The 22,139-nt window shown below is 39.1% G+C and overlaps 1 protein-coding gene across 2 annotated transcripts in view; it reads left to right on the forward strand.

Annotated features, from left to right (window-relative positions):
* Positions 1 to 21,784, forward strand: part of btbd11b (BTB (POZ) domain containing 11b) — a 66,943-nt gene extending 45,159 nt beyond the window's left edge. Inside the window, exons 3-17 of one of the 2 annotated variants that reach the window (XM_056261251.1) lie at positions 7,070 to 7,274; positions 8,179 to 8,331; positions 8,603 to 8,768; positions 9,813 to 9,902; positions 14,154 to 14,255; positions 15,124 to 15,217; positions 15,319 to 15,454; positions 15,557 to 15,777; positions 16,625 to 16,803; positions 18,448 to 18,553; positions 19,697 to 19,799; positions 20,007 to 20,088; positions 20,214 to 20,282; positions 21,001 to 21,114; positions 21,239 to 21,784. In XM_056261251.1, the coding sequence (XP_056117226.1) occupies positions 7,070 to 7,274; positions 8,179 to 8,331; positions 8,603 to 8,768; positions 9,813 to 9,902; positions 14,154 to 14,255; positions 15,124 to 15,217; positions 15,319 to 15,454; positions 15,557 to 15,777; positions 16,625 to 16,803; positions 18,448 to 18,553; positions 19,697 to 19,799; positions 20,007 to 20,088; positions 20,214 to 20,282; positions 21,001 to 21,114; positions 21,239 to 21,448 (2,030 nt within the window). In that variant the 3' untranslated portion in view covers positions 21,449 to 21,784. The remainder of the gene's footprint in view (positions 1 to 7,069; positions 7,275 to 8,178; positions 8,332 to 8,602; positions 8,769 to 9,812; positions 9,903 to 14,153; positions 14,256 to 15,123; positions 15,218 to 15,318; positions 15,455 to 15,556; positions 15,778 to 16,624; positions 16,804 to 18,447; positions 18,554 to 19,696; positions 19,800 to 20,006; positions 20,089 to 20,213; positions 20,283 to 21,000; positions 21,115 to 21,238) is intronic. The other variant, XM_056261252.1, reaches the window with a different exon arrangement.
* The last annotated feature ends 355 nt before the right edge of the window (positions 21,785 to 22,139 follow it).

Below are 22,139 nucleotides of genomic sequence, written 5' to 3' on the forward strand. Positions count from 1 at the left end.
AATACAACAGTTAAACAAGCCGTTTATTCTCTAAATGAATGCTTATCTCGCACAGGCGGCCTTGTTAATTCATTTGGAGTAACAGAGATGCGAAATGTTCTTGAGAGAACAAGTGCGAGTGCTGCAGTTATTTAGCAATAGATGAGGCTGTTTCTTAGTGTGCCTTTCAGAGTCTGTTATTGACTGTACTGAACACACTGCTGTTCAGTTGAATGCTTTCAGAAGAATTAGGTCTCATGGACTAAATGAGACCGTAGATGATCTGAAAGTTTCACATATGAAAGGAAATAGTCATTGGAGCGAGAGGGAGAGTGTTTAATGTTCTGTGTAATGAATGCAGAGCTTTGTGTGACCTTGTTTAAAACGAGGTTTGTGACTGTATGTGGTTTACTAAGCTACACGTGCAATTTATATATATATATATATATATATATATATACCGTATATACAGTGGTTAATGCTGCTGTGAGGGTTTTTCTAATACAGCGGCTATGGGAGTGACGGTAAAAAAGTTGACATTTTCTCTCTTCTGACTACTGTTATCAATCTGTCTCTATTTTTTTTACTCTTTTTGATGGTGGTAAAAACGCTATTGTGGAGTTTTTCCTTTGCTATTTGAGCAAATAGGAACAATAAAATATATTTAATGTAATCTCTCTCATTCACCGCTGGAACTACTGAGACAAATCAGACACAATTATTTGTTATCTGTAACAAATAATCTGTAAAACCCACTCTGGGATCTATGGTCCCATCCCCCCAACAAGGGCAAGAAGGGTCTTGGTTACCATGACTATGATAAGATAAGTTGGTTTTATTGCTGTTAAAAATGTGGTCATGTGGTCAAGGCAGAGGTCATAGAAAAGACAGAAACAGACCTTTAAAACAGACTTTTCTGCATTAATCATAGATGAACTGATCTATAAATGAGCATGCATCCCATAACTGTTACGGGTGTGGTGCAGGCAGAGGAAGAGGCAGCAGTCAACAGGTCCAATTCAAATATAATTTACTCAAACAAAACAAGGATCACAGGAAACAGCAACACACCATACACAAACGTTACATAAACGAGAACCGACAAGGAGTGAGGGAGAACACAGGGTTTACATAGACAGAGAACAGATTAGGGAAACAAGGCACAGCTGGGGCAAATGAACTAGACACAGGTGAATAAACTAAACACTAACGAGGAGCGGGAAACTGGAAACAGGACTGAACCAAATACACAAAGAACGGGGGAAACACAGGACTCAACCAAATCACAATGACGGGGGGAAACACAGGACACACATGTAACATAACGCCCCCTCCAAAAAGGCGCGTCCTCGCGCCGTATAACTTCAATAGGGGTGGGGGGGCGGGCGCCCTGGAGGCTGACGAGGGCGTGGCCTACCCTGAGCAGGAAGCCTCCAGGGCGGAGCAGGACATGCAGGAGGCCAGGGCGGAGCAGGACGTGCAGGAGGCCAGGGTGGAGACTTTCCCTCGGGTGGCCAGGGTGGAGACTTTCCCTCGGGTGGCCAGGGTGGAGAGGCCACTTCAGGAGGCCAGGGTGGAGAGGCCACTTCAGGTGGCCAGGGTGGCTTATATCCCCCCCCCCAAAATTTTCTTGGGGGGAGTGACGGGTTCAGAGACAGGCTTGGGGGAACTGGACGGGACCAGCGGAGAAGGCACGGGAGGACTGGACGGGACCAGCGGAGAAGGCTCGGGAGGACTGGACGGGACCAGCAGAGAAGGCTCGGGAGGACTGGACGGGACCAGCGGAGAAGGCTCGGGAGGACTGGACGGGACCAGCGGAGAAGGCTCTGGCTCGGCAGACGCGCAGGGAAGCTCCGGCTCGGCAGGCGTGCGGGGAAGCTCCGGCTCGGCAGGCGTGCAGGGAAGCTCCGGCTCGGCAGGCGTGCAGGGAAGCTCTGGCTCGGCAGGCGTGCAGGGAAGCTCAGGCTCGGCAGGGCTGCAGGGAAGCTCAGGCTCGGCAGGGCTGCTGGGAAGCTCAGGCTCGGCAGGGCTGCAGGGAAGCTCAGGCTCGGCAGGGCTGCAGGGAAGCTCAGGCTCGGCAGGGCTGCAGGGAAGCTCAGGCTCGGCAGGGCTGCAGGGAAGCTCAGGCTCGGCAGGGCTGCAGGGAAGCTCAGGCTCGGCAGGGCTGCAGGGAAGCTCAGGCTCGGCAGGGCTGCAGGGAAGCTCAGGCTCGGCAGGGCTGCAGGGAAGCTCAGGCTCGGCAGGGCTGCAGGGAAGCTCAGGCTCGGCAGGGCTGGACGTGACCAGCTGTGCGGGCTTGGCTGGGCTGGACGGAACCAGCGATGAGGGCTTGGCTGGGCTGGACGGAACCAGCGGTGCGGGCTTGGCTGGGCTGGACGGAACCAGTGGTGCGGGCTTGGCTGGGCTGGATGGAACCGGCTGTGAAGGCTCGGCTGGGCTGGACGGAACCAGCGGAGAAGGCTCGGGAGGACTGGATGCATGGGCCAGAACTGATGTGTGTGTAGCCCACACACACAAAATCGCCGTAGACATCCCCATCAAAGCAGTCTCCTCTTGAGTGGACTTACGTGTGGTGTGCACAGTCTCTAACGGGCAGGCGACGGGCTCAGGCTCTGGCGGGCAGGCGACGGGCTCAGGCTCTGGCGGGCAGGCGACGGGCTCAGGCTCTGGCGGGCAGGCGACGGGCTCAGGCTCTGGCGGGCAGGCGACGTGAAGCTGCGGTGCAGGCTGCTCTGAACGGACGGTCTCTGGCTGGACGGTCTCTGGCTGGACTGATGTTACCGTGAGGGATGAACCACAGACCCAAAGCGCCCTGTCCAGAAACTCCGAGAATGGTAGATGTAGGTCATCGAGCAACAGTATCTGGGCTAAGGGATCATCCAAACCTCTCCAGAACCGCTGTTTAAGGAAATCTTCCTCCCAGTATACGTCCTGGTGCAGGTGAAGATATACCTCTGTGAATTCCTCCAGTGAGGCCCCATTTTGGTCAAAGAGGAAAGCCTCCATCTGGTCGTCCATTTTTGTGGTCGGTTCTTCTGTTACGGGTGTGGTGCAGGCAGAGGAAGAGGCAGCAGTCAACAGGTCCAATTCAAATATAATTTACTCAAACAAAACAAGGATCACAGGAAACAGCAACACACCATACACAAACGTTACATAAACGAGAACCGACAAGGAGTGAGGGAGAACACAGGGTTTACATAGACAGAGAACAGATTAGGGAAACAAGGCACAGCTGGGGCAAATGAACTAGACACAGGTGAATAAACTAAACACTAACGAGGAGCGGGAAACTGGAAACAGGACTGAACCAAATACACAAAGAACGGGGGAAACACAGGACTCAACCAAATCACAATGACGGGGGGAAACACAGGACACACATGTAACAATAACATTGTGTGAATGATTTACTGTCTTGTGTAGTGTCTTTTAATTCTATTATTTTTATTTTTGATACTGTGTATTTTATGATAGAACAAACGGTCAGTGTAACCTCACCTATACCATGTTTGGTCTCTATGAATTGGTACTTTGAAGATCTAAATGATTGTGTACATGATATGTTGATAGCTGCGCAACATATTGAGTATTACAAGAATCTTTCAGAGTTTCTTCATCAGCAACCAATCCAGCTGCACATGCAATTGAACATGCTTAAAACAAAGACACATAAATCAACAACAGAGGAATTTTCCCGCTTGGAAATTCCACCCTTCTCATTGGCCAAGCAAACCCGGAGAGGTGGGGCTTTTCTCAGGCTTTATTAGAGACCGAACGGCTGTGGCTGAGTGAGTCCCATGCGTTTTTCCACCAGCGGAGCTAGTTGATATATTAAACTTTTGCCGTATCCGGTCGTCAAAACTCCGAACACATCTTCCTTTTTTAAGAATGACTTAAAGGAGCTGTATGTAAGAAATGTATTTCAATTAATCATAAAATGGCCCTGATGTGTCTCTAGATATTAAGAAATCATGTTCATTTCAAATACTTATATGACTGACAACAGTAGTACGGCCACGATATTGTCATTTAAAAAGTAAAGTTGCAGCCCTCAACTGATGTTGATGTTGTCATCTTGTGTTTTGGCCTGAAGCCCCACCCTCCACCTATCTACCAATCACGAAGTCAGTAGTGTTTCGGCATCCGGGTTGCCAGCTCTGCTCTAGTTGAAAGCTCCTTGTAGCAGCCTATGTTCCTGCTGGATCCTGCAGCCTATCTGGCAACCTCGAGTCAGGGGGGAGGGGGAGGGGATGCACCGCTCTACAGTAATTTGAAAGTGATTGCAGTACCATTTTTGGCCACAATCTTACATACAGCTCCTTTAAGTGACGTTCTCTTAACCCCAAGTCCTCCAGAGTCGCGGCCAAAGTCGATTCGAAAGAACGCTGTTCGCCAGCAGCATCTTCTTTGTTTTCAAGTAGCAGGGAAATCCCCTATGGAAATCACGCGGAACCGTCACAACTCTGCCGTCATTGTGTTAAACCCGCCCACCAACTCTATACACGATGTGATTGGCCTGACCAGTTTTTGGTTTTTCCAGCTAAAACGTCTATGGAGAGTTGCTAGACCACACTGGCTGCGAAATACTTTTTGCTGCCGCTAGGGTGCGTCTAGATTTCTAGGCTACATATCTTCTTCATCCAATGGAGAAGAAAACGATTGCAACTTTAATGTTTGACACTCTCGGAGCCATCAACATCCTTTTCCAAGAACTTCAAGAATTGTTTCCACTGTAAAGGCCATGCAAGTATCAATTTAATGAGGTGCTCTGAACATGATAAGCTGATGGTTCTTTTCATAGTTAAATGGATCTTTTCCATAGTTTAATTTCCTGCTTCCGGTTCCATTCTGTCACTTTAACCATCTACCCATGTATGTGTAATTGTTTGTATGTTAGTTATGTGTTCGTGACTTAGTTAATAAAACTTGTGCACATATTTGGTTTTGATTCTCTGCTTGCAAGCAAAGTCTATTTTACGATCTTGATCTTGTTACATGCTCTAAGCGCTGTACATGCTAAGAAAGAATTATTTTTCTGTGCCATGAAAGATACCCTTTTCTTACAATAAATGAATAATCAAAAGACTTCGTTGGACGAACTGATTAATTGATTGTAATATTAATTTAGCTACATCAAGTTAATCCAATTAACTGACTCAAATATTCATAATTAATCATAACAAGTTATTATTAATATTTCCCCTTTGAGCTAACTCGTTACACCGCTATAGAAGTTTACCCAACTATGATGACTTCCGCTTCTGAGAAACCCGGAAATGTGAAAAGGGTCAATAATTCAGCACCAAATTAGCTAATTTCAATGATTTCTGAAAGATCATGAGACTCTAAAGACTGGAGTAATGACTACTGAAAATTCAGCTTTGCCATCACAGGAATAAACTGCATGTGAAATATAGTGTATTAAAATAGAAAACAATGCTTGGTGTGCAAAATACTCTTCTTTAAATAATACTGCACTTGTAGTATATCAGTTGTGGCCAAAAGTGTCCAGCCTTGGAAAATGTACGTATTTACCTTTTATTCAAATTATTCAAAATTTGTTAAAGATTTTGTAAGCATATTGCGTAGTTGTGCTTGGAGTCAATTGTTTTATTTGTGATAATGCAATGAAACATGCAAAATTGTGTGGGCATAATTTTTGGCTGGGCTCTCATACAAAGAAATTATAAACACTTGCAAACAAGAAAGAACCAACGAAATATTAATAACTGATTATTGATAACTGTTTTTCTATGCATTGCTTTTGCATAGTAAAATAAAACCTGTAGCTGTAAATTACCCCCTTTTTGCCAAATAATATCAAGCAATTTTGCCATGTAGTATGCATTTAGAAACATTTGTGAAAAAAATGGGTCGTTCTGAACAGCTTAGTGAATTCAAGCATGGTACTGTGATAGGATGCCACCTTTGCACTAAGTCAGTTCATGAAATTTCATCCCTGCTAGATATTCCATGGTCAACTGTAAGTGGTATTATTGAAAAGTGGAAGCATCAGGAAAAGCAGCAACGCAACCACAAGGATAACCAAGTTAAGTCACAGAGCGGGGTCACCAAGTGCTGAGGCACATGGTGTGTAAAAGTCTGCTGTCAACTGCTGATTCCATATAGCTAAAGATTTCAAAACTTGCGCTGGTATTAATATCAGCACAAAAACTGTGCGGCAGGAGCTTCATGGAATGGGTTTCCATGACCGAGCAGCTACATGCAAGCCTCACATCACAAAGTACAATGTCAAGTGTCAGATGGAATGGGGTAAAGCACGCCACCACTGGACTCTAGAGAAGTGTTCTCTGGAGTGACAAATTACGCTTCTCTGTTTGGCAGTCTGATGAGCGATTTTTTTCAGATGCCAGGAGAACATTTGCCTTGACTGCATTGTGCCAACTATAAAGTTTGATAGAGGAGAGATAAATGGTATGGGGCTGTTTTTCAGGGGTTGGACCCAACTCAATATCCATGTGTTTAGAATAATAATAATAATACATTTTATACTTTAATACTTTGAAAGCGCTATTCTGAGTACTCAAAGACACTTTACATAGAAAAAAGAAAAATCACAAAAGCAGCAGGAACAATATCAACAAATGCACTAAAAAACACACTGAACTAAGCTGAATTAAGCTAAAAAAAGAATGTGATGTTGTTAAAGAATATAGGCTATATGCAAATAGAATTTGATAGAATTTGTGAATTGAAATTGTATATATATTTTATATATAGGTAATTATATATATATATATATATATATATATATATATATATATATATATATATATATATATATATATATATATATATATATTAGTATTAGACTGATATATAGGGTACTGACAGGTATACTGTGGCAATGTTACATAACTGGTTTGGGTAATATTCATTTTGATGGACTGGCCAAGAATTTCATTACTGACAAACATGCTGCCGAGGACCTACAAACAGCTGACTAGCAGACAGTGATTGACGGAGTTGCTAATTTTTTTATGCTGTCACGTCAATGCGACGACAGTACTGTCCTTCACCATTTAGATCATTCTCAGCAAACCAAAGGTCTCTTGTGCCCCGGCAGGTGATTTAGTGTCCAGAGCCATGCATCACCTCCAGCCTCTGAGCATAAAGAACCACAGCAACGGCACTCCGCTCCCTCAGAAGAGCAGCCTGATCCACTGGGAGCCCGAGGCTTTATATACGCTCTGCTACTTCATGCACTGCCCTCAGCTGGAGTGGGAGAACCCCAACGTAGAGCCCTCCAAGGTCACCTTACAAACCGAGAGGTGAGGGGACTTCCATTGTACCTACTGTAGGCGTTGCAAATTGTCTGGGTATTTTTGTTAGGGTGGTTTCTGATTGATGCATTCGCTCATGGTACTTACCTTAAGCCAAGTAGTCGTTTATTCAGTTTGACACTGTAATATGATGAAATGCAGAGGAGTATAAATGTAAAACAGTGCAACAGACTGCAATGAAACAATGCCACGTTATGAATAAATGCAGAGTAGATTACACTTCCTGTAACTGCTGGGAAATTATAGTGTCATTTTAAAAGATATTAAATAAGTGATTATTTATTGGTTAATTAATTTGCTTAATCTTTAACTGGTATAGAAATTCTCAGGATACATTGCTCAACTGCTAATAAGATTTAGCTTAGAAAGAAAATAAAACAGATTATTTTCATCTTCCAAGGTCATGAAAAGGTCTTTTGCTAGTTGAGCTGATTAAATCAGTTGCTGTGATAATAGCTTCTGTCTCTCTGAGATGTAGGTATTTAAAGACCAGTGTTGTTATCAATAAGTAAAACTTACTGGTAGGAAACATGTTTTGTTAATTGAAATATAGCTGAAATAAAATATTAAGTGAAAAACCTAAACTAAACGACATTAGAAATGTTGCCTTGGTAACTTAATGAAATCAGTTTAAGTTGAAGTAGGCTACTAAAATTACCGTACTAACTGAAATATAACTTGAAATTGAAATAAAACTATTTGGAATTATATATATATTTTAAAAAGTTCATAAAAGCACAAACAAAATCACTAAAAATTTAACTAAAATTAAAATGAAAGCTGGAAAAAGTAAAAAATAAAATTAATTCAAAATGTTAATCTATAAATAATGCTAAAATAACAAATATGTATTTGTTAGAGAACAGTAATCTCATTTTGTCTCCCCCTGCAGGCCGTTTCTAGTACTGCCTCCTCTGATGGAGTGGATCAGAGTGGCTTTGGCACACACAGAGCACCGCCGCAGCTTTTCAGTGGATAGCGATGATGTTCGGCAAGCGGCCAGACTCCTGCTGCCCGGGGTGGACTGTGAACCCCGCCAGCTGAAGTAAGCGTGATGCCATTAAATTAACATCCAGCTACCAGATATTGCTACCCATCATGAGTGAAATGGAAATGGCTCATAAACAGTCTGTACAGGGAAAACAAGCTTAGTCAACCTCACACCAGCCCTTCATTGCACCATAACTGCTGCTTTATTGCTATTAAGCCGAGTGTTGCAATGAAAGATTCACACATAGATGAATATTTAACTTGGAATGTGTGACTTTTGCAGAGGGTTAAGACATCAGAAAGATGTTTTTGTGTGTGTGCCGCAGGACGGATGACTGTTTCTGCGTGTCACGTAAGCTGGACGCTGCCTCCACCGAGGCTAAGTTCCTGCAGGACTTGGGCTTCCGCATGCTCAACTGCGGCCGCACTGACCTTGTCAACCAGGCCATCAACTTACTTGGGCCCGGTGGGATCAACAGTATGAGTGAACAGGTTAGAATGAGTATCACATGTTTTGAATTCAACACTAATGATAACAGACACATTCATAAATACAAGTACAAAATGGCATTAAGTTTATTAAAACAGTATGATAGGGTAGGTGTTAAGTGTGACAATAAAAGATGATGAAAATCAATACATATTTCCTCAATTAAATAATTGGCTTTTTGGCTAATTGTTAAAATATCAACTTTTTATTGAATTGATCTAAAATTAACTCTCTTTTTTTTTTTACAAAACTATTTGCAGATTTGTTTTCTTTTGAAAACATTCTCTGTCGGTAGAATAAAATAATCACAATTAATCTCAATTTAATTAATGTAATTATCCAGCAGGAATTAAATATATGTTGCATGTGAATGCAAAAAAAAAAAAAAGTTTAACATATTTCTTTAATATCCTAAATTTACATGTTGACCTTTACAGGCCTAAAATTTTTTTACAAAAAGTCTCCTGGGGGTTTGAGAAAACTGTGGTAGTGATTGTGTGTTGTAATGGTCTTTGCCTGGTCTTATAACCTAAAGGTTGCAGGTTCAGACTCCTGAAGCAGTTTGTTCATGTGGTAAAAACACCAGTAAAAAAGCAGGCGCAACTCCAGGTGCAAAAATGTAAATGGATAAAGGCAACTAAATATGTAAGCCAGAAGGTTGCAGACTTTAAGAGCTTGCACACATTACAATATTTTCCCTATAGAAGCCCAGAAAGAAAAAGTGTTTTGACGGTTGACTGTATTAATCAGAGCCAGCTTTTTAGGAAACATCCCAGTGCTCTTTCCATTACTGATTGCTTTGCTCCATTTTCGACCTCGGGAAGTGGAAATGTTTGCCATTACATTTGTTTCTTAGCTAGTTCACTTGTTATCTGATTTCCCAACTCTTGATTTTAAGTAGCATTAAGCTTTTCCAGTAGATTAGTTATCTATGTATTTGAATGAAATCCTGCATAACAATATGGTCAAGTTGCATTCTGTCATTACTCTACAATCAGAAGATATGTCTGGCGTATGCTCAGTGTGGTCTTCTGTGTGTTTTCCAGGGCATGACCCCTCTGATGTATGCGTGTGTCCGCGGTGACGAAGCCATGGTTCAGATGCTGCTAGATGCAGGAGCTGACATCAACAGTGAGGTTTGTGACTACATCTCTGCTGTGTTCTTATATACACATTATGTACACTCATCCTGCTCGTCATGTAGTTTCATTTGTAGTGTTTGTGTTTTCTGTGTTGTGGCACAACAGGAGAAAACTCAGACTGCTTTGCATGCCCATCAGGGATTCGTCAGGGTAGAGTTCTGCTTTTTGTTGGAAGTCACTGTCACTAGGTGTTGTTTTGCCAAACACGGCCCCAGAATCTAGTACAGACAGATTTCTCAGTAATACACACACTCAGTATTTGTTTCTATTTCCACCAATGTGTCAGAGATGTTTTTTTAGCACAAGTCATGCTTTTAGTCACCTGTAGCAGAGACATAATATTGTTTGCAACTGTGTCATAAAAATGTAAAGAGTTTATTGACGTTTGTTATGAATCAGGTGCTGATTTCCCACTCGCAAAGCCTTACACCTTTAGAAACATCTCACAAGACTTTCGACTTGTTTGTATAGAAAATAAGGCAACATACTGATGTAATGAAGTTAACCTTCAATTTTTAAACTTAAGAATAAATATATGTATATATATACATAAATTGACTCATAATTTGAATGGAAGCAAGATTCAATCATGAATCAATATCACAGTTTTGCTTAATGCTAGGGTAGACAATTTCAGAGAGACTAGCAATAGCAAGCTAGCTTTGAAAGCATAGGATCCCACCCTCCCTGAGCGTCTCTGAAGCCACGCTTCCTTCAAAACACGTGGACACACACAGCCAGAGCAAAGTCTACAAAACGTCACGAGAGATGCCGTTAAATTAACTCATGTCTCAAAGCACATAACATTACAATAATAATGAACGTAAACAACTTACAGAGCTCTGACTTGTACCTCCTGACTGCTGCTGGTTCATTTTGGCGTTGATTCGAACCGATTTTTGGTCCTGAGACTTCCATAGAAGACCACTTTTATTATTGGTTGCTATCAGGATGTGAAGAGATTCATACAGTTGAACAGTGTAACAGTAACAGTATTTATGAAAATCATTCCCTACCCCTAGCTTTAATTGATTAATGATCTAAAATAGTGTAGAATCGTAAATATTTCTTCTTCCTTGAACTTCTTAATTTTTTGTTTAATTTGTCAAAATCCTAAAGCTAACATCAATGTTAATTTTCCTAGTTTTAATTAATGCAATCCCAGTTTTTCAAAGTGGTTTCTGACATTTGGACCTCACTATATAGACACTGCCTTTCAAATGCTCACCATGGCTGCATTTATTTGATTAAAAATACAGTAAAAACCATAATATTGTGAAATAGTTTTAAGGCCCGTTCACACCAATAATGATAACTATAACAATAACTATATTAGCGTCCACACCAACGAATGATAACATTCTGTTTATTATAAGCAATAATAACCAGTTTTGTCGTTCATAAGCTGGAAAAACGTTCTGAAAGGAATTGCCATGATATCATTCCTCTTGTGTCATCATTATCATTATAGTTATGGTGTGGACTCTGCTGTTCTTTAAAATCTATTTTTTAAAACTATACCTTTATCATCCTTGGTGAGAATGGGCCTATATAATTTAAAATATCTTATAAACTTCTTAGATCTTTTTTTGATAGTTTAATTTATTCCTGTGATAGTAAGGCAGAATTTTCAACAGCCTTTATTGATAATAATATTAACATTGACAATAATATTATTATTATTATTATCAATGTCTTGTGTCACATGATCCTTCAGAAATCATTATAATATGCTGACTTGGTGCTCAAGAAGCATTTCTTATTATTGTCAGTGTTAAAAAACAGTTGCTGCTTAATGTTTCTTTGGAAACCGTGATCATTTTTTCATGAATAGAAAGTGCTAAAGAACAACATTCATTTGAAATAGAAAGATTTTGTAACATTATAACTGTACTTTACTGTCACTTTTGATCAATATAATGCATCCATGCTGAATAAAAGTATTAATTTCTTTAAAAATAAATTTTGCAGAGTCCAAACTTTTGAATGATAGTGTATAATATATATATATATATATATGTGTGTGTGTACAGTATATACTGTATATCAGGAGTCACCAACGATCTTGGAAGCATTTTAAGTCGATCGCGAAGAGTTTTCAAAATCAGAGAAAAAACACCAATATTTGTATTCATTATTATTTATTAATTAAAAATGCACCATGTGTGAGCCTACTGTGTGTAGTAAATGGTGTCTAGGGGATGCGGAGGCGCGCGCGCCGTTACAATGACGTCATTTTTGGCTCATGCGGACGCGTCGAGTATAAACAAGGCTTCACGCTTTAACCAGCTCAGCCACTTCACACTACGCTCACATCGATACGCAAGCTAACGAAACGATGGCACAACGGTGAGGGAGTAGGCTATTGCTAGTTTGAAATCTGCAGGGGTTTTCCTGCATAGACAATTATGAGGCGGCCACCTCCGTCAAATTTATAGTTAAGAAACAATATAACGTTATAGACTACACACGACCAGAGTGCTGTTTTCCTGAATGCAAGCACGATTGAAACCAAGATATTGATTTCATAACAGTTCAATAAACAAATAGTTAAAATTAAGTTACTTACATTTTTAGACGTAATTACTGTTTTTGTTCTGTTTCAGCAGCGAAAATAGTTCCAAACAACAGAACCAGCGCATCTCACAGCTAGCAACACTCATCCATTATTCATTACTGAATGATTCAGCGTTTTGACCTAATCGCTCGAGTCAAAGATTCAATTAACCTTACCCATTATTAAACCGCCTCATTCTGAATCAATCAGCCGTTTGAACGAATCGTTGGAATGAATGACTCAATGACTCGCTCATTAAGACGGCCGCCTGCCGCTTCTACTGGCGGTTTAGTTTCAAAGTATCATTCTTTTCAACATTCCTTATTTGTATATTCAAAAAATATTCAAAACAATCTCATAATCTCATTTAACAGAGTTTTAATTTTTCAATGTAAATTATTAAATTTGATTGGTAACAGCCTTGTCTTATTATTTTAATTGAATGTATTGATAAAATGTAAGAATTTGAAATGAAATTTAGAGCATACCAGTACATTAAATAAAATTAGGGGGAAAATGCCCTTTATAAAGGTACAAAAAATTATTCCGATAAGAGTGTTTTCAAAAATGAAACATTGACAATTTAAGTTTAAAGGTAGTAGGCTAAAGCCTCTGTTTAGGCTATAAAGGAAATGTAATTTTGCCAAAAGAAGAACTTTTAATTTAAATAAATGTTAATTTTAAATCAGCCTACTTCAGTGTGATATGTTACCATATTATCATGCTTAATTGAATAATTGTAATGTGATGATCAGATGCAGATATCTAAATCAAAGAATATGGGTGGTTGGCGGGTGGATTATTTTTTATTTTTAACAACAGATTCGAGTGACTCAAAGTGCACCAGATTAATGAATTTATCTTTAAAATGTACAAATTTTTCTCACGGGGGGCAGGACCCCGGACCCCGATTTTACCACCTCCGCCTCATTTTGAGCCAGGAAAAACCCTGTATTGGCTATTGTTAAAAGGAGATCTGTGTTTTATGTTGTTGGAAAAGGGAAAGAGAATCAGTCCTGTACATGACTGTTTTAGGCCTGTAATTGATTGATTATTGAGGTAATGAATAGTAGTAGGTCTGTAATTTGTGTGAAAATATTTTTGAAGAATTGAAGGATGACTGTTGTCATAATATTTTGTATGCTAGTTGCACTTACCATTTTGATTTGAAATAGCCTATGTTTTAAAAGGGAAAATGAAACAGTACATTATTGGCTTAGGCCTGTAATTGACTGATTAGTGTGTTTATATATGAGTAATAAGCCTGTGGATATATACTTAACAATGTTATATTACTGTTGAAAATGTTGAATTATAGTTGACAGTTTGTATAGTTATATACTATTTGTATAGTTAAATAAATATTTTCCTAGTGACTAACAGGCAACAAAGAATGTCAAAGTAGAACTACATTGTGGCCTTGTTTTTTCATAATTTTCTGCAAGTGGTAGATCTTGGTTTACATTTGGACTTGGGATGTGATCTTAGGCTTGAAAAGGTTGGTGACCACTGCTGTATATGAATATGCTGCGCAGGCAGCTCCTATAAAGTGGCAAAAAGGTCAAGCTCCTCTCCTATCTCCATATTTTCAGCTGAGCGCAGCGTCTCTGTGCTTTTCCCAGGACAGGTTTTTAAAGGTCTCCATCTCTCTCATTTGTGCCCTGCTCTGTCCCCTGTACCTCCCGTAGGTGCCAAACACAGTGCAAAAGTACCCCTCAGTCTTCCCAGAGACCCGGCAGGCTACGCCTCTCACCTTCGCCATACTTCACCAGCACATCCCCGTGGTGCAGGTAGTGACCTCTCTCTCCCACCCGACCTTTAGATTTTTGAGCCAAACAACTGAGTCAGAATCAAATTCCTGTAGCGTATGCATCAGTTTTCTCCTGAAAACCTTGTCTGCATGAATTGGAGTGCTTGGTGATCTCTCATTTTATCATTAAGTCATACAACCATTATGAATCATTATGCGTTTGCTTATTTCACTGTCATTGTCTCTTGGCTGAGCTGAGCTGTTGTCTCTTATTAAACTCTTATTTAGTTCGCCCAAAAATGAAAATTCTGTCATCAATTACTCACTCTTATGTCGTTCCAAACCCATAAGACTTTCATTCATCTTCAAAACACAAAATCTATTTACCTATAACACTGATGATTCAAAACATTCATAAAGAGATTGTAAAAGAAATCCATATGAATTGAGCGATTTAAGTCTTCCGAAGAGAAGCGATCGCTTTATATGATGAGCAGATTTAATTTAGGCTTTTATACGCATGTATAAAGTGCTCTGTGTAAGTTAGCAGATCAATATTTATATGTGTATGAAAACCTAAATTAAACCAGTTTAGTTTAGTTTTAAAGCGATCATGTCTCTACAGAAGACTAGGATTAAACTGTTCACTTCATATGGATTTCTTTAATGATCTCTTTATGAACACTTTGTACCGTCATAGATTTGGGTGAATAGACTTTCAATAGAGGGACAGAAATTCTGTCATTAAAATATCTTCATTTGTGTTCTGAAGATGAACGGATGTCTTGCAGGTTTGGAACGAAATGAGTAATTGATGACAGAATTTCCTTTTTTGAGTGAACTAACCCTTTAATCTCAGCGGAAAGTTTACACACTTGTTAAAACCTCTCCCTTTCCTTTTATCTCAGCTCCTGCTGGACGCTGGAGCTAATGTGGAGGGCTCTCTGCAGGACGGGATGGAGAACTACACCGAGACGCCTTTGCAGTTAGCTTCCGCTGCAGGTAAGAAAGCTCACACTGCAGACTGCGGACAACAGCGCCACTTCCTTCTCCAATTACTGAATTAGGCCACAAGAGAAGACTCAGCAGTTTGTTTGCTGTAGGAAACTTTGAGCTGGTCAGTCTGCTTTTGGAGAGAGGAGCAGACCCCATGGTTGGGACCATGTACCGCAACGGCATCTCCACCGCACCACAAGGGGACATGAACTCTTACAGCCTGGCTGCTGCGCATGGACACAGGTAACACGCACACACGCATCAGTCAAATACACACACACACACACACACAGTCTCGTAATTTATTAATAAAACCTGCAAAATCGTATCATCCTCGTGCTGCAGGAACGTGTTCTGCAAGCTTCTGTCGCAGTCGGAAAAGGGGAAGGCGGATGTTCTGTCTCTGCAGGAGATCTTGGCTGAGGGATCAGAGATGGAAGAGAGGAATTCCCTCAAGATTGAAGCATCCCGCACAGGGAAAGCCAAACTCAAAGCGCTAAAGGAGGCGATGTATCACAGCTCTGAACATGGTTATGTCGACATCACATTGGACATCAGAAGTCTAGGTCAGTGCTCTTATAGTATCTACAGTAATAAAATAATGGTATTACAATGAATTTGCAGAACTTAAGTTAGAATTTACACAGTGCTAATGCTTACTGTACATGTAGCTTAAGGTTATGAATAGCTTGTTAAGGTGTGTTATTGCTTTTATAAACAATTTTACTATTTTGGACAAAAATGGGCAATAAAACTGGCACAATTTGCATGGACCTGCATTGAAGGAGGGACCTAAGTTATATCTGTACACCAGAAAATCGGGGCTCTTTTGGCTTGTGCCAAAAGAATTTGCATAGGCAAGCACTACAGATATTTTCTTCATAAAATGTAAAAATGTACATACACTCCCATTCAAAAGGTGTTTTTTTTAAAGAAATAAAAACAATTATTAGGCAAGGGTGCGTTAAATTGATAAAAAGTGACAATACAGACATTTGATATCTTACAAAAGATTTATATTTCAAATAAATAGTATTCTTTGATCATCAAAGAATCCCCCAAAAATTATTGTGGTTTCCCAAAATATATTAAGCAGCACAACTGTTTTCAACAATGATAATAATAAGAAATGCTTCTTCAGCACCAACTCAGCATATTATAATGATTTCTGAAGCATCATGTGACACTGAAGACTGTTGCTGGAAATTTAGATTTGCCTTCATAGGAATAATTTACATTTTAAAATATATTAAAATAGAAAACAGTTATTTTAAATTGTAATAATATTTCATATTTCTTTCAAAAATATTTCCAACCATAATTGCTCAAAGTCAACTCCACATTACTGATCGCATAATATTCCTACATGTTAAAAAGTAGAAAGGTGATTGTCATGTATTTTGTGTGTATCAGGCGTGCCTTGGACGCTGCACACCTGGCTGGAGTCCCTGCGAACTTGTTTCCTGCAGCACCGACGGCCACTGATCCAGGGTCTGCTGAAAGAGTTCAGCTCTATTGAAGAGGAGGAGTACACAGAGGAACTCATAACACACGGCCTCCCACTCATGTTCCAGATCCTGCGTGCCAGCAAGGTGAACTAACACACAAGCAAAACTTTCAAGCAAAAATTTCTACATTTGACCCCATATTTCTTCATCTTGCAACATGGTTATTATAGTTTTAAAATGTCACTAGGTTTTTTTTTTTTTTTTTTGGTTTTCAATTTCAGTTTACAGTATACACCTAGTGGTTCATAAATAGTTTTTCATTCATTTCATTTTTGTTTGAGCCCAAATGTAACAACTAAACAAGATTTCTTCCATGTTGCACAGACTGCAGTGCTAATATAAAAAAAAAAAAAAAAAAGAAAGTTTTATAAAAAACATTTATAGTTTTAGTTTTATTTTAACTAATTAAATTCATTTTCACTTCCAGTTTTCATCTTCATAATTTTGCTCTGTGTTGTTATGGTTAACTTTAAAACTAAAACTACTGAAAATCATTAATTGAAATAAAGCTAAAATTAATTTGCAATATGCAATAATATATATAAATATTAGATGAAAGACAAAACAAAAACTTGAACAAAATAAAAATTAAATATGTTGCCTTGTCAACTAACTGAAATAAAGTAAGTTTAAGTTGAAGGACTAAAAATTACTACAACTGATTAAAAAAATAAATGAATATTTAAAAATAATATCCAATTCAAAATATTAATACATACTATGATAGTAGCCTATATTAATAATGCCAAAATAAAACTGATTGTGTTAACAATAATACCTTATTTGGCAGACACATTCGTTCAGAGCGTGTTGCACTTACACTTTATTATTAATGTGAAATCCTTGGGAAGCAAACCTCTGATCTTGCTGTTGCTAGAAGCTTGCCTGAGATATATGATTACTTCTCTCAGAATCTTTAGAGTCCAGAACCCTGGGGAACACATTGGTTCTTCAGAACAGGAAGTGAAGGCAGAAGCTCACATAATTTGAATCGCGCGTTCTGTTGACGTCCTCCCACAGTGTTATGTAATAGTGAGCTTTGCTTTGAAACCTAGGGTGCTAAAAAGAATCCTTAGACGCTGACCATTATATCTACTTCACACATCTATATCTACTCCCTCAACAGCATATTAGACAGTACATAAAGTAAAGATAGTAGGTGAATGTGTGAGTGTGTTTGTCAAGGTTGATCTATGGTGGAGTCAAGGAACCTTCCTCTGAACCCTGCAGGGATGACTGACAGATTCGGCTCCCTGCTCAACCTTCACAGATAATGTGTGTATGCTTGTTAGTACAAAGAGTGAGAGACCAAGAGAAGAAACGTTGGAGAGAGAGAGGAAATAGTGGTGCTGTGCTGACAGCAGGTGATTTGTAGAGACAGAAGCAGGCCGGCTGAGAGAAATGTCAAGTTGATGAGGAACCTTTAACAATCTTTCAGAGAAGGAGCTGATCGCTCAAACTGCAGAGAGAGCGATCTGACAGGGATTTAAGCATCTTCCTGCATGCAACGCACTCGTCTCACCTCTATAACAAAGTACTGATCCCAAAAAACACCATGCATTGATACTTCTCAATAACAGATGCTGTGATTTTGCTATGCAAGCTCACACATATACATGATAACCCTTACATTTGCATTGCTAACACCCTCAAGCAAGTCAAAATGTGTCGTTTTCTAATGGGACTTGATGAGGGGTCTTACCCTTTACTCTTTCCCATGGTTTGCAGAATGAAGTTATTAGTCAGCAGCTGGCTGTTTTATTTACTCAGTGCTACGGGCCGTATCCCATCCCCAAACTCACCGAGATCAAGAGGAAACAGACGTCAAGACTGGGTATGTAGCACCAGATATCAGGTTGTGCCGTGCTCTCTGTAAAATACAATCAACTGCAAGCTTTTTATGACCAGAACAAATGTATCTTTTTTAATTAAACTGAGCACTCTCTTTGTTAATAAAATGTCAAGTGAAAATGTCATTTGTGGGTGGTTCTGCCATTAAAAAATATTTTTAAATGCAAGTTGAAGGGATTGTTCACACAAAAATGAGAATCCTGTCATAATTTTCTCACCCTCATGTCGTTCCAGACCGTGTGACTTTATTTCTTTTGTGGAGCACAAAAGGAGACATTCTAAAGGATGTACCGCAATTAAATACAGTTTTTATTTTAATTAATTTCCATTCCAATCTTCATTATAATTTTGTTCAGTGTTGCTATGGTTAAAAAAAATGAAAACCATTAATATGAATAAAACTGAAACAAAATATAAATATTAGAAGAAAAACTTGCCTTGGCAAGCTGATATAAAAGGTTTTAGTTGAATTAAAAACTGAAATGGAAACTTAAATTAAAAGCTAATTAGAAATAAAATATATGTATGTATATATATATATAGATATATATAAAAATAAAAAATAAACGGAGATGAGCCGCAACAGTCCGATTCACAGACAAATCATTGAGACCACTTTTGTGAACTGGAACAATCGATTAATTCAAAAGATCTGACTCAAGAGAATAATGCATTCACAGAACAAACTTTACTCTCGCATACATTGCAAGGAGATCTAGGGCTGATGTAAAGATTTTCAGTAAATAGAGACTTAAATTTCAGTTTCTCACACAAAGCAGTCGCCTGGCCTCAACGGACTTGCATTTAAAATGCACAATTCACTTTGTCTACTTTTGTGGTGCTTTTGCACCTTTAAAAGCTCCATTCCTCTTGCCCTATTATTTGTAACTGGATAAAAAAAAAAAACCAGAACTTTCTTGAAAGCATTCTCCTTTTATGTTCCACAGCAGAAAGAAAGTAATATAGGTTTGGAACATTGTGAGAATTGAGAAGTAAATGATGACAGAATTTTCATTTTTGGATGCCCACTTTGAACTCTATTGACAGCAACTGTGGCATGCTGTTGATTTCCACAGATGACAATTGCGTCTAATAAAAATGCATCGGTGATATGTTTGTGTGTCAGATCCTCATTTTCTAAACAACAAGGAGATGTCAGATGTGACCTTCCTGGTGGAGGGCAAGCCATTCTACGCTCACAAAGTTTTGCTCTTCACCGCCTCCAACAGGTCAGTTGATGTACTGCATCCAACTAAAAGGAATCACTGTATAATTGCACGCAGTGACGTTTTAACTTGTGTTTTGTTGTTTCAATTACTGTACCTTATTAATAACACAGATATGAGGCATAATAACAGCTTATTTTCCTTCATAGTTATTCTGTATAGAGTATGTTATGTTTATCATTGTTTTAACTTCTCCTTCTTATACCCAAGGTTTAAATTACTTCTAGCAAACAGACCAGCTGCTGAGAACACCTGTATCGAAATCAGCCATGTCAAATACAATGTATTTCAGGTACAGTCTGGCTCCTGCACTAATGCTCTGAAAAGATGCAAGCATGTCTTGTTCTTTTTTTTTTACTTTTATTGAGAGTGAATGGACATTTTTGCATTCCCTTATACTGATGCTTTCCCTTATAGCTGGTGATGCAGTATCTGTACTTTGGTGGAACGGATTCACTTCACATCAGAAACACTGAGGTTATGGATGTAAGTATTATTAATTCCATTTCAGTCCTTATAGAATGTTTATATTTAAAGGTAGGGTAGGCAATCGGAGAGGCTAGCAATAGCGAGCTAGCTTTGAAAGCATAGGATCCCCTCCATAGGATCATAAAGCATAGGATCCACTAATCTATATAATGACTCATTATATATAGATCAGTGATAGGATCCCATTTTATGGTCCTACACCTTCCACAGACGATAAATACATGTAAATACATTTAGACCACTTAGCTTAATGATTGCTATCAGGACGTGAAGAGTCTTTCAACCAGCATAACAAAAACTGTTTCTGATTTTACTGTGTATATATGTACAGTGTTTAATATATTTTAAAATATCATTTTATTCCTGTGATGGCAAAGTACAATTTCAGCTGCTATTACTGCAATTACTCGAGAATCATTATTATCAATGTTGAAACAGTTGTGCTGCTTAATAGTTTTTAGTGGAAACCATGAATCTTTTTTCCTGGATTCTTTGATGAATAACAAATTCAAAAGAACAACATTTATTTTAAATAGAAATGTTTTGTAGCATTATAAATGTCTTGACTCTCACGTTTAATGCATCCTTGCTGTAAATAAAACACAAAAAAGCACTAATTTTACACTTATTTATTGACATATAATATAAAATTAGCCTTATATTGAGGTTTATATTTGTATATTCTCACCTTCTCTCCTTTCCCCCTCTCTTCCAGCTCCTCTCTGCATCTAAGTTCTTCCAGCTGGAGGCATTACAGAGACACTGTGAGATCATCTGCGCCAAGAACATCAACACCGAAACTTGTGTGGAGATCTACAACCATGCTAAAGTAATGGCAGTCTGTTTATGTTACAATCTCACATGTTCTTAGATTGAATTTTCCCATCTGGCATGTACATATATGGAATATTCTTTACATTCTCAGTATTTTCTTTCCCCTGCTTTTCTGTTAGTTCCTGGAGGCACCAGAGCTGTCGGCCTACATCGAGGGCTACTTTCTGAAGAACATGGCAGGTCTCATAGAGCTTGAGCCATTTAAACAGTTGCTCTATAACACTCCGGTGGAGAACTGCTGCCCCGACGTGTTGCACGACCTGGAGAAGACGCTAGCCACGCGCATTCGCTCCATTCATCTGTCATCCTCAAAGGGATCCATCGTCTAAAACCTCCAGACCTCATCAAAGCATGCTGAGATCCTAACACGTGCACTTCCTCCAGGACTCTAGCAGTGCGATCTAAATGTGTTCATTCATGGGCAGTAGCAATGCACTCGTAGTTCTCCATCTAAGACTGTGGTGATCTCTTCTCAACAGACTTGATCTGTGTTTTAGGTTACAGCCATAAAGGAAACAATGCCATTTTGCAAGTCGTCTCAAAATGGAATAACACTTGTGACAGATAATGGTTTTGTTAGATGCAGTACCTCTACTAACCTTGGAATATTAAAGCGGTATGAAGAAATACAGCAGCAAATGTGATGACCCTAAAAAAGTGGCATTGTTATGCAGGTTCCACTTTCTGGTATACGACATCATGGCTTAGGGGTGCAAAGAGTTAGTCCTCTGGGATAGAAAACAACTCAATCATTGTCAGCACTGATTATAGATGTTACTAAATATGCTTCCTAGATTTGTATTTTCGAGCATTGAAATGATGCCTCTCAGTTGTACAGATATTGCTCTTATTATCAGCAACCATGTGTGTAAAATGTGGGCGGAGAATGTAAATATCCGATCGAAATCTCTCACATGGAGTTGTTGATCTCCAGCTGTAAGTAGATGTATATAAAACGTCATCATCGTAAGACTTCCATCGAGAACTCACAATAATGTACAATAGAAGTGTTCTTGAAGT

This window comes from Rhinichthys klamathensis, unplaced genomic scaffold (assembly GCF_029890125.1).
Source record: "Rhinichthys klamathensis goyatoka isolate OS25496 unplaced genomic scaffold, OSU_Roscu_1.1 h1tg000181l_1, whole genome shotgun sequence".
In the NCBI taxonomy this organism is placed as follows: Eukaryota; Metazoa; Chordata; class Actinopteri; order Cypriniformes; family Leuciscidae; genus Rhinichthys; species Rhinichthys klamathensis.